The sequence below is a fragment of the Phaseolus vulgaris genome, chromosome 9 (assembly GCF_000499845.2).
Source record: "Phaseolus vulgaris cultivar G19833 chromosome 9, P. vulgaris v2.0, whole genome shotgun sequence".
In the NCBI taxonomy this organism is placed as follows: domain Eukaryota; kingdom Viridiplantae; phylum Streptophyta; class Magnoliopsida; order Fabales; family Fabaceae; genus Phaseolus; species Phaseolus vulgaris.
The window spans coordinates 22,385,825-22,404,503 of record NC_023751.2 but is presented as its reverse complement, the minus strand read 5'-3'; the positions used below and the strand labels follow the sequence as shown (position 1 = coordinate 22,404,503).

General features: G+C 31.0%; 1 protein-coding gene across 1 annotated transcript; it reads right to left on the bottom strand.

Moving 5' to 3' along the window:
- Positions 1-2,566: 2,566 nt before the first annotated feature.
- LOC137820281 (mitogen-activated protein kinase kinase kinase 3) lies at positions 2,567-9,336 on the bottom strand. Its single transcript, XM_068624267.1, has 11 exons — positions 8,679-9,336; positions 7,415-7,735; positions 6,949-7,036; positions 6,789-6,851; positions 6,500-6,660; positions 6,338-6,413; positions 4,983-5,042; positions 4,772-4,879; positions 4,426-4,665; positions 3,406-3,506; positions 2,567-3,295 (listed from the first exon to the last, which is right to left on the bottom strand). Exons 1-11 carry the CDS (start codon positions 9,053-9,055, stop codon positions 3,052-3,054), a joined length of 1,839 nt encoding a protein of 612 aa, XP_068480368.1. The 5' UTR covers positions 9,056-9,336; the 3' UTR covers positions 2,567-3,051.
- Positions 9,337-18,679: the final 9,343 nt, after the last annotated feature.

Here is an 18,679-nt window from a genome sequence, read left to right as displayed (position 1 = left end):
TTATTATCGTCACATCTTTGTGTCGGGATACAAACAGACATTTGAAGAGTCAAAATCTAATTTTTTGAAAAATTTGCAAGTTTTAGATTTATTTGTCTCCTTACATCCGCATCATCAAAGGACCTTTTAAAACATTTATTCCTTTAATGAGTAAGTTCCACATATTGATTTGGGGCAAGTCTCCCTAAATTTTCATTTAACAATTCATGATTATAATATCTATAACATTAAAAATATATAAACATAAATTAATATAATATTATAAATAATATGAACACAGTAAAAAAATTATAAAATAATTTAACTATATAATTTATTACTTTGGATTTAAAGAATACAAGATAATGAAGAGATGTATTACTCTTAGTCTTTTATAAAATAATTATAAAAATTGAATTTTTATTTTTATCCTTTAAAAATATGTATTTTGGATTGAGCATTCAAGAATAAATTTTTAGATCCAAAAATATATTCGAGAATGTGTATTTTTAAATGTATTAATACATTTGATTTTGCACATTTCAAAATGTATTTTTATAATATATGTTCTAGAATACATTTCTAGATTAAGAAATACATTTCAAAATGTGCATTCGAAAAACATTACTAAATTTTACAATCCAAAATATACATTCTCAAATATATTTTTTGGATTCAAAAATATATACTAAAATATATAATCCAAAATTATTTTTTCAAGGTCACATTTGTCATTTTACTCATCACCATGACGTGGGTTTAAAAACATGGGGTGCATGTTTGGTAATGTTAGGTCCAAAATGTTTCCTTTCAAAAGACTGATAATGTATAGAAAAATCATAGGACAAATTCTCCTTATACCTCTCTACCTTCTTCTACACCTTCATATTTTTTTAACTCTAACAATATCCTTCAATTACCTTATTCTGCAACTTCATATTTTTTTTAATTCCAACAATATCCTTCAATTAAAGTAGAAACTAAAATTAACAAAACATCTAATTTACATTAACTTCTTTTTAATAAAAATGTAGGCAAATTCTCTTTGCACCTTCATACCTTCTTCCTACACCTTCATATTTTTTTAATTCCAAAATTATCTATCTTAGTATGTTGGAGAGCATGATGAATTTCTTCATTTTCAAGTGGTAGTGATTGCTTGTGGTGGTTGAAGGTGACTAGTGGTGAACGTTGGTGGTTGAGGTAAGTTGTATGATGTTTTTACTGGTGGTGACTTCTTTTTTATTTGCTAATCTTTTTCATTTTTTTATAGTCACAAAACTCAGAAAAAAAATTCAACAAGGAACAACAATGGAATACAAAACTCAAAAAAATTATCTTCACACTAAGACTGAAGAAGAATGGAAGTGCTACAACTAAAAGTAAGGTATGGGAATGCAAAGGTGCAACTGAAAGGGAGGTATGGGAATGCAGAGGTGCAATTGATGTTATTTTAAAAGGTGAGATTATATGATGATTTAAATTTTTTTAAAAAAAATTAAAAGTGATTTTTCATAATTAATATGAAAGTGGAGGGAGATTTTGTCAAAAATATATATAAATAAAAAAAGACTAAAAACTCAAAATGTCTCAAATAATTTTTTTTAATAAAAAAACGAAGTTAATAAAATGTCATGTTTAAATTAATTTCTTTTATTTATTTATTTATTTATTTTTAAATGTTAAGAAAATTTATATTAAAATATTAAGTTATAAGAGCTAATTTGTATTATAAAAATATAAATTAACCATGATTAATTTTTTTTCAAATAATGAAAAAACTGAATCAAACAAAACAAAAATGTATTTAAAAAATATGTTTACTTATTCATTTGAGCAAAACAATATTTATTTTTTTAATTTTTTAGCCATTTTTCTGAAAATCACAAAATCTAAAGAGAGAAAAAGATCAACAGGTTAACTCTCTTACATAGATTAACTTTCTTTCATATGCTCAAATGATATAACTATTATCTCAAATGATGTAAAGGAAAAAGAATGGAAATGTTGTGACCGAAAAGGAGATATAGAGTACAAGAATGCAATTAATGTTATTTAAAAATATTGTAAGGTTATACTTCATTTATTTTAAAATTTTAAAAATGTTAAACTGATTTTTATAATTAATTTTTTTTTAAATTTTTTAAAAATGTTAAAACCCATTTTTTATAATTAATATGATGATACAGTCGAAGGTATGAAAGGGGACTTTGTCAAATTATAATAAAGGATAAAATTGTTGATTGACAAGCCAAGAAAATAAAAGCATACCAAAATTTTTCAACTTAAACATTAATTTTCTTAAAATATAATCATTTTATTTAAAAACTAATTTTAACCATTAGATTTAAAAAAAAAATCTCTCCATTTTCATCATTCAATTTTTTTAAGGTCTGAGCTAAATTAGTTACTCAATGAAATTAATGTTTTAAAAAAAATAAAGATAAAAAGCGCCTTTAGCCCACTTTTCTATATATAAACATTATTTAGAAACAACTATTCTTTTCATACAATAATAAATAAAAAAATTGTACATTTCCTCTGCAAATAGATCTAAGTTTTAACTCAAGAAATAATCGGAACATAATTCGTAATAATAAAATTGCTTCCAATTAATATTTTGGAGATTCAGGACTCGTTGGCTCTTTCAACTTTCTAGCCCCTTCTGGATTGGCTTACGGTTTGGAACTAAGTTCCACACCATACACATCATCCTCAAGAAGTAAAAGTACATAATTTTCAAAAAGTGAAAGAGTATGTATGAAAAATTACCCTCTTTTTTCTCCTGCCATGAACTAACAATATACAACATAAACGTTACTACAAACAGTAAACACTTGCCTTTACAGTAATCAATAAATTGTTACAAGCAGTACGGTGTCCCCAGTCCAATGCCTGCATCGAGAGCTTCTACACCTCACTTTTACCGTACGTGGTCTAGTTCTCATGCATAAAGAATTGACCAGAATCCTTTAGATATACTCTAATAGTGCAGATGATAGAAGTTCAACCACATACCACAAGGTATGCCGGGGAAACCAAAAGATTTTAGAGGTATTTACAATCGGCAACTCAAATGAGTCTTCTAGGGGATCCACCGGGTGTGTGGGCTTTGTAAAAAGATTTTTCCTGAAAAGGATCAAGAGCGAATGTTGCATTTGATCTCACTGGATATGACGGGAGGGTATTTTGCCCCATCAAAGTGTAACTTGGATGAGGAGGAGAAAGAAAACAGCTCTTGTGGGCTGGCCCATACTGTCGCAATGGACTTGAACAGGGAGATACTGGTAAAGATGTAATCATTCTTGTGTTATCTCTGAAGAAGGAAGTTACAAAAGCATGTCAGTCCAAATAGCATAAAAATTATTCAGCACATACAGAGAGATTCGTCACCAGGCCTTGATAAGAGAAGGTCAGATGTTTAACCTTGGGCTCCTCACTGCCCGTGAAGTAACAGGAACTGGCTTTGTTGCATAATCTCCATCAAATGAATTTATACTTGTTCTATTGGAATGATCTAAAACTGGCTGCAAAACGATCCAAACAAACAGAAAGTTAGCTCCATCTCAACACTTACCATAGAAATTTTCTTTTCAGATATTTTGCAACTTCAAAATGTCAAAATTCAGTCTACGGAGTATGTGCATTAGAACCATGACTTCAAATGAACTAATACTTTCTATCCAAGTTTTGCTGTATTTTAGAATTTTCTGGCAGTATTATGTGCTCCAAATAATTATGCAATCCACTTTTATCCAAAAAAGGAAAGCAACATAAATACTTTTGTTATCAGTTGTCACCCCTAACTATGCCATGATCACCCTGTTAATCTGTTCTCCAACTTCCAAGTTTTCTTGCATTTGGGACATAAACTTCACCAATACATGGGTATGCATTCCAACAGCAGTCTTGAGTAAAACAAGAGGATCAAATTCCATACAAAAAGCAAGTAGCCTACATAACCACCAAAACACATGACAGACAATCATCTGCTTTTTTTCTTCCTTTCCTGATTGTAACATTATATGTGTTCAACATATAATTATATGGACACAATCAAACAACAAAAATATGTATGTGCAGTAGAGAAACCCTGAAAAACTTTTCTAGATTATATTCAAAACAGACCCCCCCTAGTGATTTGCAGAAGTCACTTCATCCACATAGTTACTACATATTTACGATATTATTTTAAACATGATAATAGTAAACATACAAGGTTGAGCTACATAATACGTACAGCACAAGAAAAACTAAGCAAACCATGAGATAAAATCCTGACACCTCTACACGGATAACAATCCAATCAACATGTCTTGTCCAGTATAAGATAACAACAAATGATGAAATCACATACATGTTAATCATATGAGAATGAAACTAACACGGAAAACGCCAAAGCAAGAGAACTTCAGAAAGAAAATAAGTAAGCATTAAAGACTATACCGGCGGAGTCCGACTTCCATCAAACATGCAGGGGAAAGCATCCCTGGTTATTCTGACATTTGTAGCTTTTGTTGCTGATTGATCTCGAATGAAGGGATGCTCTAGTAACCTCTGGGCTGTTGGACGGGCTGATGGATCTCTTTGTAAGCATAGCTGAATGAAATTCTTTGCCTCGCTTGAGAGATGATCAGGGATTTCAGGCATATCTCTGCTGTTACCGATTTTAAATATTGCAGCTACCTGATGAATACAAGCATTTAAAAACAATGTTTGGCCTTCATACTCTTTAAATAGGCTGATAACAAATATGCAAATAAATGCTAGTTCTAGATATCCAAAAACGCACCCCTTCATATTGATTCCAGGGAGGCTTTGATGTTGCCATTTCAAGAATTGTGCAACCCAAGCTCCATATATCAACAGGAAGGCTATAGCCATTTGTATTCATTACAACCTACGAAAGCAAACATCAGTATGCATTACAACTTACAGTGGAAGAGAGAAGGATGCGCCTGTTCAAATTGAAAATTGTGAAAAGAAAGGGGAAAATACTTTACCTCAGGTGCCATCCAGTATGGACTCCCTTTGAAAGAAAGCATGGAGGAAGAAGAATTTATCTGTTTCAAAACAATCATAATTCAGAGAAGATCTCCATCATATAAAACTATACATTTAGAAATTCTGCTCCCCCTACCATTTTTCCTCCAACTCTTCCATTTCACAAGGGTTCCTATCATATATGTTTGTCATATGGGACTCATTTGGTGGACATGATGTGATAGAATAAGAGAATAGGACATGACAGGATATGGACGTGATACAAATAAGATACAATCATATTAGTGTTTAGTGAATACAAGAGAACAAACTAAATAAGTATGGGATATAATATAATTATGTTTAAATGACATTTTTTCATTAAAATTACACATAAGTTTCTAAAAAACGACTTTTAATTTATACTTTTTACAAACAATATTATTAAAAAAAATAACTAAATTATACAAAGTTATTATTATTTTTATATATAACTACTTAGATTGTAAAAGATTATATAAGATTTTAAAATTATAACTAATATCTTAAAAATATTTAAATTATTATTATTTAATTTGAGTAGTCTAATGAATAATATAATTTAAATTTATGTGTCACAATAATTATAAATGTAAATACATATAAGATAATATGCTAAGTAAAAAAATTATGATAAAAATTAATAGTAATAAATTATACAACTTTTGTAAAATTAATATTATGATTAAAATATTTTTCTTTGAGAAAATTTAATAAGATATTAATTTTAATACTTTAATTATCATTGTAATTTAAATTTATGTGTCAATGTTAAATCTATATATATGTATGTATATATAGCGAGAGAGGGAGGAAAAAAGAGGGGGAGAGTTTATCCTATCCTATGAAACCTAACTCACCTCCTTTCTTAAGATAAGAAATACATTACACACTATACTGACAAAGATAGGATAAGTGATAAAATAACATTATCATATCATGTTGGTGCAACAAGTAACAGATCACAACACTTTGGGATAACTATCTTATCCTGCAATATCCTACCCACCAAATGGACCCTCAAATTTTAAAAGACCAAAGACATGAAAGTGGCGCAAAGCCAGATGTATTCTAGCTCTCATTCTTCTATCTTGAGATTTCAAGGAGAAATCATATGTAATCAAGAGAGTAAGTGGGATGTCTCTACTAGCACTAGCCGGTCAGATATGATAGAACAGCAAGTTTGAAGCTGGGGCAAAAGAAACACTTTTAAGTATCTACTCTTCATAATTTTACACCTTGTGTATTGGCCAATTTATTTTACAAGAAGCGGTAACTTTTCAAGTGAGCTGCCAAAAGCAATTGATTCTTTAAAGAATACATTTAAAAAACTTACGTGTTTAGCCATTCCAAAGTCGGCCAGCTTGATTTCACCATTAGGATCAACTAATATGTTAGCCCCTTTGATATCCCTGTGTTAAAAAAGACCAATACTTTAAAAAAGAGTCAAGATGCATACTATAAATATGGATCTTTGATTAACCATTAACCAAATTACCTATGCACTGTATTTCTCCCATGGAGATAGGAAAGACCAGAGACAATCTGCCTGGTATAATTTTGAATAACAGGCTCTTTGAAGGCCCCATATTCCTGAAGTAATTTGTGAATAGAACCACCAGAGACGTATTCCAAATAAACGGAGAGTGTTTCTTCTCCCTGCAAAAATGGCACATCCGTACATATATATTTATAAATGGATCTCAATCATTAATTTTTTTTTTCTTTTTTATGTGCAGACAGCTGTAGTTAAAGGATTCAAAAATTGGAACTTTTTAGCCACATACCAAATCACTCCCATAGTATTGAACAATGTTTGAATGTGAAAGCTGACTGAGCAAATTGATCTCCTGCGATTAAATGAAGATCAGGCATATCAAAACAAAATACAATGCAACAGTACAGAATGTTTAAGGCATCATGCATAAATCTTAAAAAAATAATTACCTGATTAAGTTGTTTGAGGCACTCTTTTGATGTTTGGTCATCACAGACAACCCTGACTTCCTTTATTGCACATAATTGCCCACTATCACTATCAAAGTTGCACACAAGCTTTTTAGAGACGTAGAACAACAAACACAGAAAGCAGAATATATATAGTTTCAGTAGCTTGTCCATATTTGGACACAGTGCACACTGTGAAACAAGACTGGTGATATAATTCTACTAACATAGTTTAAATTCAAAGCTTGTTTTTTTACATGGTCGATAACAACAGACACAGAAATATTTCCTTTGTAGCCTAAAGATTGTTCACATACATTACAATCACTGATAGCAAAAACCACAAGTTCTGCCTTTAATTCAGGGAGGGAAAACTATACATTGTTATAAAGTTGTTTCCGCCTAACCAAAAAGGAGAATTGAAAGTCAATTTCTTCACTGTAAAAGAAAAACAAACCAAAAATACCTATTGAATCCCAGGTAAACATGCCCAAATGTTCCCCGTCCTAGAAGCTTTCCTTTCTTCCACTTGGAAAGGTTACCGGTAGTGTGTTCCGCCACTCCATTTGCTCTAGCGCTGGAAAGAGAAGAAGAAGGGCTGGTAGGAGAGCCGGGTGGAAGAGGCAACGGATGGCATTCACCCCTTCCATCTTCTTGCCTGCCAGTAGGAGAGTCAAGACTCAAAATAAGCAACTTCGGATGAAGAGGTGATGTTGGGCTGGTGGGCCCTCTTGACCCAGGACCTGGGCTTTTAGACCTCACATGGAACTTCACTTCACCTTGTCCTCTGGCATAAAGAAACAGCATCGATTAGTTCAACTGCAGATCGGAGAAACAGACTTAACAGTCCATGTTTTCAGTGTTCCTTTATCTTAACACTAGCAATGCTAAACTAAGTGAAGATATATAACTACGGCCTTCCATATTTTATAATTACAAAACTAACTAATTATAGAAAAGAAAAAATAAGATAAAAATATTTTGCTTAAGTTTCACCTAAACCAATTAGGATGAATAAGATGTCTGAAGCATACAGATATTTGGGAGAGTGGCGGTGGATGGCGGGTGGCAAACATACTACAGATGCAAAGCATAAGAACTAGTTTTAATAAAATTTCCCATCAAGATTTAGATCTTCATTTTCGCATAACAAATCCGTACCCAGAGTCTAGAACTGCAAATTCAGAGTTTGGAAACGCAATTTGCAGAAAGGATAATTCCAAATCTACAATTATACTAACGAAGACTCCTCAAAGCACTGATTATAAACTCTATTATTTACGAGCAAACACGCACATACAGATTGAGAACTCAAAAAATAAAAGCAAAGAAAAGTCGAGGAAAGAAAAAAAGAGGAGAAAAGGAACAGAAGTGTAAGAAAAAGTGCAAAAAGGTGTTTTAAAAGTTAGGGAGGTAGTAGCAAGAGCCAGTTACGAATTGGGATTGCAAGTCTGAACAAAACTAAAAAGGAATCCCACAAATCAAGAAAAGTATGCAATGATGTTCCAATAGAGAGAGATAGAGAGAGAAGAGGAGACGTCACAGAGCCTCAGCAACCGGAGTAAAAGTCACTTTATCTCATCAATGATTAAGCTAATAACCAGAGGACCTAAATTAAAATATAAATAAATAATAGGGTAAATGAAACGAATCCAATTCAATCCAATCCAATCGAACGGAATTGAATTGAATCTCATGTTAATCAAGGAGTATAACAATTAACAACAAACCTAGCAGCAGTAATCTGAGAGTGATATGTGGGGTGATCCTCGTAGGAGCCATTGGAGCTGACGCTAGAGCCCGAAACAGAGGCAGATCCGAAGACGAGACCTTGGTCGTTGCCGAAGCTTTGGATGGAGGAGACGGAGGGGCGAGGCAAGGGGAGCCCCCGCTTCTCGTCGGAGTCGGCGGCGGAGAGAGTGAAATCGCGGGTGGCGCGTGGGGAATTCCGGACGTGCGCAGGTTCTTCGAAGCTCTTGTTGGGCCTGGTCTTGGGCTTGATGAAGTTGAATTGAAGAACGCTGGTTCCGCCGCCGCCGCCGCCATGTGGGTGGTGGTCCTCTTGGTCCTTGCTCTTGCTGGACTTTTTACCCCACCAAGTGGGCATGTTCTAGATTAGACTAAGCACAATTGGCGAGGAGGGAAGGAAGAGATGTTGAATTAGAGAAGAAGAAGTAGAAGAAGCAGAAGAAGAGAAAGAGAGAGAGAGAGAGAGAGAGAGAGAGAGAGAGAGAGAGAGAGAGAGAGAGAGAGAGAGAGAGAGAGAGAGAGAGAGAGAGAGAGAGAGAGAGAAGGGGTTGGGAGTGGTTAGGGTTTGTTCAATTGAAAGAGGAAGATACGACGAAAGAGGATAAAATAAAAAAGAAAAAAAAGAAAAGGAAAGGGAATGAGAGTGAAGAACAGCTAAGGTTGGGGTTGGAGGGGACGGCAGACGGTGGTTGGATAAGTGACGTGGCAATTTCTTAGAAAGAGAAAGCCTTTCCTATGGGACCCACACTCTCTCTATCTCCTCCTACGTGTCACTCTCTCTAACGTCTTACGTGCCTTTTCAACAACACCCTTCTATCTCTCTCTCTCTGTTAATCAAAAATTAAAATTAAAATTAAAATATAATAGAATCCGCACTGGCCACTGTGCACTTTACAGTTTCACACGCTCCATTCACAATCCATTTACTGTTATTACTAAAATAAAAATACAACTTAAATAAATAAATACACTATTATAAGTGTTTGTGATTTTACTACATTCAATGTTACACATGTTACAACATATCCGTTGCTCCACATAAATGCCCCTCCCACCACTCACTCTTCATTATTTTCAATTCCATTTATTACTATTTTTACTATTATTATTATTAAAATATTCTTTTCATTCAAATTTCTCTCCATTTCCACGCTGTCAGTACCCACCCTGCCGCCATCAGGTGGTGGTGGTGGATGCTGCCCAAGTCTGTTATAAATTATTATAATGTCTTACTCTCTCTACTTCCTCTAATAACATTAATAATAAAACAATTCATATGTAGTTATCATTATTTTTTTTAAATAATGTTCAGTACACTTAGTATTCAACTATAATATTTATGCATCACTGCAATCATATTTTCCGTATTGAAACACTCTTATTTCATTTAGTTCAGTTACTATTTGATTAATTTATATAATTTATAAACTATGTAGAACCGATATTGACACGGACATTGATACGATATAAATAAGGAGATATGTATAAAAATTTAAATGTAAAATACAAGACACAGATCTATATATTATATAATTATGAATTATATAAATTGATAATGTACACAAATATGTTCTCAGATTATTTTTTAGTAAAAAAAATGTTTTTTATTATTAGTTTACAAGAATTTATTAATTATTTTTATAATTATAATAAAAATTTATATAATAAAATTTAATTTTTTTAAAAATTAACTTTTTTTTTAGAATTGTCAGAATTCTATGTTTCGATAACTATTTAAGAAGAGTGTAGTAACTTTATAATTTATAAAAGTAATGTATTGATGTGGTGAATTTCTTCTTCTTCATTCTTGGGAACGAAAGAATGGAAGAATCCGAATTCCCAGATCATAGGAATAGGAACAACAACCTTCACTCACCATTTCGAATTCAAACCCTTTTCTCTGATTCTGTGCTTCTCATTTTCCGATATGCACTATTGCACTTTCAAATTTGCACTATTTTGTTTATGCTTTAGAAGAGTGGGAATGTTAAAAAGCTGATAAGACAATGATTATTTTACTTTACTGCAAAGTCTTAAACGGGTGACTCTTTGGAGCATTGGGACTAGATTAAGTGAACCTTTTTTCATTTAACACGTTCAGTTGACTGCTCTTGACCTATGTACCACAGTGTATGAAACCTAGGCATCAAAGAATGGACCCAATTCGTAGAATCCTTCAAATTTTGTTTTCACATGGTGGCTATTGCTTATTTATCTCTTCCATATTATGTCACGTCTCAAACTTTCCTCTTACGTCGATTCTCATCATAATTATATCTTTAAAAAACGTTTTTCGAAGACTTGAAACAAAATATATATAAATTATTTTTAGTTTCAATTCCTAATCTGTGAAACTATAACACATCGCAATCAAAAAAACTTAATCAAAATATGTCAGATTTACACTACTGTAATTTTCGTTAAATTCTGCTTGCAAAAATCATTTTTAAATGAATAAGCCGTACTAGTAATCATAACTTTTGTTCTGGTACTTTTTTTAATTAGAAGTTGTGTTTATATTCATCAGTTTTGATTTTTTTTTTCACACTTACACTAAAATGGTGTTTGGAAACATGATTTTTTAAGGGTTATTTTTTTTTATTACGTTACGAAAAATAGTTTTGTATGGAAGTCATGCTTCAAAATATGAGTTTCAATTTTTTCTTTTAAGAAAGTCGTGTGTGTACCTATATTTTTCAAAAAGAAAATCATTGAAACAAATTTCGTTTTTCAAAATTTTTATGTTTTAAACAATGCAATTAATTAATTATTTAAGGTTTAGGATACTTAATTCATCATTTCGTAATTGCCATTTTTTAGAATTTATCATTTTAATGTAAACAAAGAGATGTAGAATAAGTTATTTAAAATTTAATTAATTGATGGATTTATTTATATATAGATGTAATTTTAGAATATTTAAAGTCACTAAATTATAGATAATCACAACAAATGTTTGAAATTTAAAATCATTTATACGATTATACACGTCTCTTTAATTATTAAAATAATTTAATAATACTGTATAGGGTGATTTTAAGATTCAATATTGAATTATAAATATGTGCATTTCTACATTAAAATTATCAATTCAACATCTTTGATCAAATTGGAATGATTAGATTATAAGGATGGTAAATTATACAATAACTAGTTTTGTCATTTATCGGAAAATCACCTAATCCCAATAGTTTTAATCAAGTATTTAAATTTGGATATTTAATGTCCTTTCAACTCCACATTAAATTTGAATAATGCATACAAAAACATAGACATAATTATCAACATTCCAATTGAAATTACATATACACATCACACCATTATGCAATAGGCACATATTTATTACGTACCCTTTCAACATTATCAACAAATGGCATGAGAGCAAACCTTAACCAAATGCTCAATTGTTCATTATTATTTTTCTTGTTTCTATGTGCATTTCTCTAATTAAAAGATACTTTAAATATACTCAAATTTCATAATAAAATTTTAATAATTTAATTATAGTTTGATAATATTACAACTACAATGTTTGAACGGTGGGATCAAAGCACATACAAACTTAATTTCGTTAGAGTGAGAATCACAAACTATTTTGCATTCTTTTATATGACTCTTATATAATTTGTTGGAGATCTCACATTCACTAGAGATTCATAGTATATAACGTGCAAAGCTCACCTTATAAACTAATTTTATAAGGTTGAGTTAAACTTAAAGTTTATTTTTTAATGTGATATCAGAGTCATTTAGAGCATATCATAGCAAAGTATGTTGGGTTTATCAGGCAACCCACTATCGGGTCGCTATCGGACCACCTATTGGAGATCCTACATCAACTAGAGATTATGACATTTCATTCTTTATAAGTGGGTGCAAACCTCACTTTATAAGTCGGTTTTATGAGGTTGAATTAGGCTTAAAGTCCACTTCTTAATATGGTATCAAAGTTTTTAGGAGCTCCAAACCATCTCTTTTTTGTTTCTCCATCATGCTCATTACTCTTTCACCATGGCGAGCCAAACCCTAGATCATCTTACTAATCCATCCAATCCATACTATCTCAGCACCAATGAAAATTCGACCATGGTTCTCGTACCTTCCTTGTTAACCAAAAACAATTATCATGAATCGGCGAAGTATATGCAAACATCCCTACGATCTAAGAGCAAGTTGCGATTTATTGACGAAAGTCTTCTGTCTCCACCCATCGGCAATCATTTATACGAAACGTGGAATCAAAGTAATCAAATGGTGGTTTCTTGGCTTCGCAGTGCGATGACAGCTTCAATAGATAAATTTGTTTTGTGGATGGATGTCGTTGTTGAAATCTGGAATGATGTGCGCAATAGGTTTTCTTAAGGTGATAATTTTCGCATTGCGACCTTGCAAGAAGAGATATATGGGTTGAAGTAAGGGAATATGACGATGTCAGAATATTTCACGAGATTAAAAACATCTTGGGAGGAATTAGAGATGTTTGAGCCATTGCTGAAGTGTTCTTGTACAAACCCTTGTAGCTGTGGTGTTGTTACTTGTGCTAGAACTTGTCGAACCACAGGCTACATTATACGATTCTTAAGGGGTCTCAACGAACAATACAGTCAAATTCAATCTCAAATCATGTTAATGGATCCCATGCCATATATCACATGGGTGTTCTCTCTAATCGTTCAACAAGAACGGGAATTTGGAACCCCATTTCTCCCTGATAACAATGATCCTGACAAGGTGTTGATGAATGTTGTGGTTGATCCATGAAATTTCAGTGGAAGATATGGTAAAGGCAGAGGTCGTAGTTTTAATGGACGAGGCTGAAGGGGAAATAATTCCCATTTTTGTACGTATTGTGGAAAAAATAATCATACAATGAATACATATTATCATAAACATGGTTTCCCACCAGGTTACAAATTCAAGCAAGGACCAACGGAATCTGCTCATACAGCTGCATCCATTAATGCTCAAGAAGATGTTACTCCTTCCGAGGCTAATCCACCCAATTCTAACATTCAGATTTCTCAAGAACAGTATAATTAGAGTCAATTTCGAGTCTATCCTAGTGAGTGTTTGTTGGGTTTATCAGACCACCCGCTATCAGACCGTTATCGGACCACCCATAATATGTTGTCTTACGCACGAGTTGTCACTCTCGGCATGAGGGAGGTGTTTTGGAGATCCCACAACGACTAGATATTAGATATTTTACTCTTTGTAAGTGGGTGCAAACCTCACTTCATAAGTCAATTTTATGAGGTTGAGTTTGCCTTAAAGTTCACTTCTTAATACCACCCATAAATATATAGTCTAAAACTCGAGTCTTGGCATGAGAATGTGTGTTTAAGATCTCACATCAACTAAAAATATGGACATTTTATGTGCAAATCTTAGTCGGTAGGTTGAGTTAAACTTAAAGTTCAATTTTATTAAAATATACTAAAGTGAAAGTTTTCTAAAATGTTGTATCATTAATTAAATTTAATATAGTTATATGAGTTTTTTTATGTGAAAAAAAAATATATTTGTACCTTGTAACCTCTTTAAAAACCTTCTTTACAACTTTTTAGTGATTTGTTATAGAATTATTTTGATATAATCTTACCATTCTAATGACAAAACCATAATCTAGATGTCACACTAAACTCCCAACTACTTATGCATAAAGAATAACAGACTTAATTTGTTAGAGGTTAGGAATGTGAGGTGGTTATGTATGTCTTCAATCATTAATGATATTAGGAGACAAAGTGAATATGATGTGAAAGGGAGAGGAAAATAATGAAAGTGGTGATGTGCACAAATATAATAAGTATAATTGGAATTTCATGTGAGATTATAGCATTACAATGCCAATGTGATATTTCATTTGTTGTTGACTCATTATTTGATAACAAAATTATAAAAAATGTTGAACCAAAATTATCCACTCCGAAGAACTCACTAAAAAAAAATCTTCCAAATCTCAAAGTGGGCCCAACAGTGTACACATTTCTAAACCTATGAGGTTATAACAAAATATTCCTCTTGATACCCAATTTTATGTATGAGTTGATTAATTAGACAATTATTAGTTGTAATTACACTGTTATTTTATTATTTTGTAAGGTTAAATTTTCATTTTTTACGTATCCCACAACCTCATATGTAACATAAATAAAATCATATTTTTAGTTTTTAACTTTTAAATTCGAAACATCTTTTTTTTTAAAAACTAATAAATAAATTATATATATAAATTGGTAGCGTGAGTCCAACGCAAGTTAAATAAGCGTACCATTAAAATTCCCTTTTTAGGTCCAATGAATATGAAATATAACGTATTTGGTTGTACTTGTTAAAATTTACTTGTCAGCTATTAACCAAATGTAGGTCCTCACTATGCAACTTGCAATCTATTTTATTATTTGGAAAATGTTTACAGTTTATTTTAAATGCTTAAAAGTATTTTTTTTTAAATATAAACAGATAGATATAATTTATGATTACTTATATTTGAGAATGTTAATATGAGAGAAAGAGCCTATTAATTAATCTTAATATAATGATTTGAATAATAATTTTTCCTTTTTAAAGATTCCAAGGCCCTTTATACTTAGAGACATATACAGTATTTAAAAAGGTGACATGTTTTAATACATAATTTATTACCTCAGTTACATTATAATAAACAAATATTTATATATGACTTAATATAATAGAGAATTGATGAGACTAAACTGAAATACAGGAGCACTAATTAAATAATTAACTATATACTCACATCACATGCTTATTATTTGTAAAGTTAATTAGGTCAATTTACAAAGACTACTTAAAGAATAAAGTCTGACATATTTTTATATGTTGGACTGTGTCAGGAATTTTCTTACAATGACTACTTCCACCCCTCTTGTTAGTTTCTAGAACTTCATATACATTTCTAAGTAAACCCACTTGTTAATATTATAAATATACGTTATTATTATTATATAATATTTTGATATATTATATAAAAATCACAATACTGTATTTATTTTTTACAATATTCTGAGTGTGAGGAGCGAAGGTTATTTATTTATTTTTGGGTATAAATTCAGAAGTCATGAATATGTATGACAGGTGCCGCATGAGTCATGTATATATCATGCTGTGATCCATGCATTAATTTTATTCATATTTATTTTACTAACAAAAGCAGCTGGATTCACGGAAGGGAGAATTAATATGGTGTGGGTGAACCATTTTTGAATCTAAATTATGTTCATTCCACCAACTCCTTTTAACTACTCTTATATGCATACATACCCATAACAAATAATGAACATATATTATTTAGAAGGAGCTTAATGGGCATGGGCATCCATCATTGCATGTGTTTCCAAATCACTTTTGTCTTTAGGTCATGGAATATTATATTTTACAATAAATACTATTTTCATCTTAATAAAATACATGCATCATTACTACTCTCCTTCGTTATTTTATTTTTCTTCAAATAGTTTTAAAACTATTTTCTGCAATGTGCACCTTTTTGGAGAAATAGAATAGCGTGTATCATATTTGTCACGTTCGATTCTCTTCCCCACGAATAAAAGGAAGAATGATTGAAACTGAAATGACTTGCAATGGTGGTGTCTGCAAGTAAAGCGCATTCACAACAGCGTCCCTTACTATGGACCCATCACATTTTTTAGCTTTCTCTCTGCCTATTTTTATATTCATTTCACTAATTTTACACTTTATAAAAACTCCTTCAGATCCAACGTAATTCCTTGTCTTTTTCACCTTTATGGTAACATTTTTTTTTATGTAGGGACAGAAAAGTATTAATTATTGGAAGTATAAAAATCAGAGATGCAAATGAATTTTGAGGAAATCAATACACGTCAATGAAATATGTAAATATCAAAACTTTTTTGTTAGTTTTAAAATTTGTATAATTTAAATTCCAATGTTTTTTTCTCTGAAAAATCAACATACTGATGTTGTCACTTCAGAGAAAGAAAAGGGGTTATTTCTTCCTGCACCTCCATATATTTTTTTCTCACCTCCATAAACTTTTATATTTTCAAAAATATTCCTCAATAATATTCTGAATTATGTAATCTAAAAGTCTTTTTTCAAATTCGTAATTAACTTCTGGATTACATAATCCAAAAGCTTTTTTTCATATGCACGATTAGTTTTCGGATTATGTAATCTGGAAGTCTTTTTTAGCTTTCGGATTACATAATCCGGAAGTCTCTTTTCAAATGTGTGTCCGGATTACATAATCCAGAAGTTACTTTGTGGGGTGGCATAAGAAGGTTAAAAAGGTATTTTCATGTTGTGTATAGGGGTGGCAAAAAAACCTATGAAGGTGCAGAAAGTAACAGTCAAGAAAAGATTATATTTACTGGGCTGGTAACAAAGTCGCAGAGAAGCCCAATCTTCCTACACCTTCATATATTTTTTAATTCCAACCTTACGCTTATGAGTATTTATTAAGGTTTTTCGTTCACTTTTTTTTTTTATAAAATTTCATAACACTCCCTTAGTATAATATATATTTAATCTTTTACAATTCAAAAGTATTTTTGCATTTGGAAATATCTTTTAAATTGTACAATTTATAATACATTTTAAAATTATTTTTCATATTTTACAATCTGAAAAGTATTTTTAAATTTGAAAATATCTTATAGATTGTACAATCCAAAATATATATTACCGTAAGGAGTGTTATGGATTATTACCAGATTTAAAAATTTTGGATTGTAAAATCTAGAATTTTTTAAAAATAATATTTTCTAAAAAATATATTTTTTAAAACAAAATGATTTTTTGTGTTATATATGAATGAGCCGAGAAGCTATGGACAAGAAAAAATAGCCTAATGTAAGCCCAACAGTGGCAAAAAAAAAATAGTACTAATAGGTATTTCGGGTGGTGATAAAGATTTTAGTTTATTGTTTTAAATTTAATTTTGAAAATAAAACCCAATTGAATTTTGAAACGGAGTATTACTCGTTTTAAAAATAGAGAAATGTTTTTAATTCTTGTTTTAAGATTTTGAAAACGGTTTAACGTTTTCGATATTTTTCTTTCACTCTCTTCCTCTAGTATTTTTTTTTTCTTTTAATCAGAGTATTTGCTTGATGACAAATTCCCCTCCATCTTCATCTCTTCTATATTTTTCTAAATTCCAATCCTACCATTCTTAGTATATGTTTGAGTTTTTATATTGGTGGAATGTGTGGTGACTTATTTTTCAATTTTAAGTAGTATTTCGTTAGTTGGTCGTCGTGAATATTGATGGTTGAAATAAGTTTTTTTATAGTATTTTTAGAGTTTATTTTTTATTTTTTTATTTTTTATTTTTTTTATTTCAGATTGTACAATCCATAACATCCGTTAATGTAATATGTATTATGAATTGTATAATTTGAAAGATAAGCCTGGATTTGAAAAGTGCCTTTTGAATTGTCCAATCTGTAATACATTTTGAACTTAATTATACAATATGAATTATACAATCTGGATTATACCATCTGAAAGACAATTATGGATCTAGATTATACAATCCGAAAGGCAATTTTGGATTCGAGTTTACCTTGCGAATTGTACAATTCAAAATACATATTATAATATGGAGGTGTTAAAGATTATATAATTCAGAATATATTTATGGATCAGGGAATACCTTCCAGATTCTGTAATCCATAATGTATTTTTTTAAAGAAAAAAATATTCTTGATTATAGAATTTGAAATGTATTTTTTAAGGACAAAATGGTCTGGTTGCCTGACCTATGGAGGTGGAGTAGAAGCTATGGTGGTGCAGGAAGAAAGCTTGATATGTATAAAAAATATGTTCGGTTATTCTGAATTGGTAGGATGAAATATATGGGAGTTGAACTTTAAATTCCAAAACACAAATCAAATGTAAACCAATTTAACCTTATCTAATCATATCAAACAATGACAAGAATGGATCACGGAACATCCTTCTTCTTCTCGCACTT

What these genes read in the sequence shown, in the direction of transcription:
- LOC137820281 (XM_068624267.1), bottom strand. Translation starts at nt 9,055, where the DNA reads ATGCCCACTTGGTGGGGTAAAAAGTCCAGCAAGAGCAAGGACCAAGAG. An exon ending in GCCTCAAACAACTTAATCAG is followed by an intron (nt 6,852 to 6,948) that starts GTAATTATTTTT and finishes ATTTAATCGCAG; the next exon opens with GAGATCAATTTGCTCAGTCA. An exon ending in CCTGGAATCAATATGAAGGG is followed by an intron (nt 4,666 to 4,771) that starts GTGCGTTTTTGG and finishes TGTATTCATCAG; the next exon opens with GTAGCTGCAATATTTAAAAT.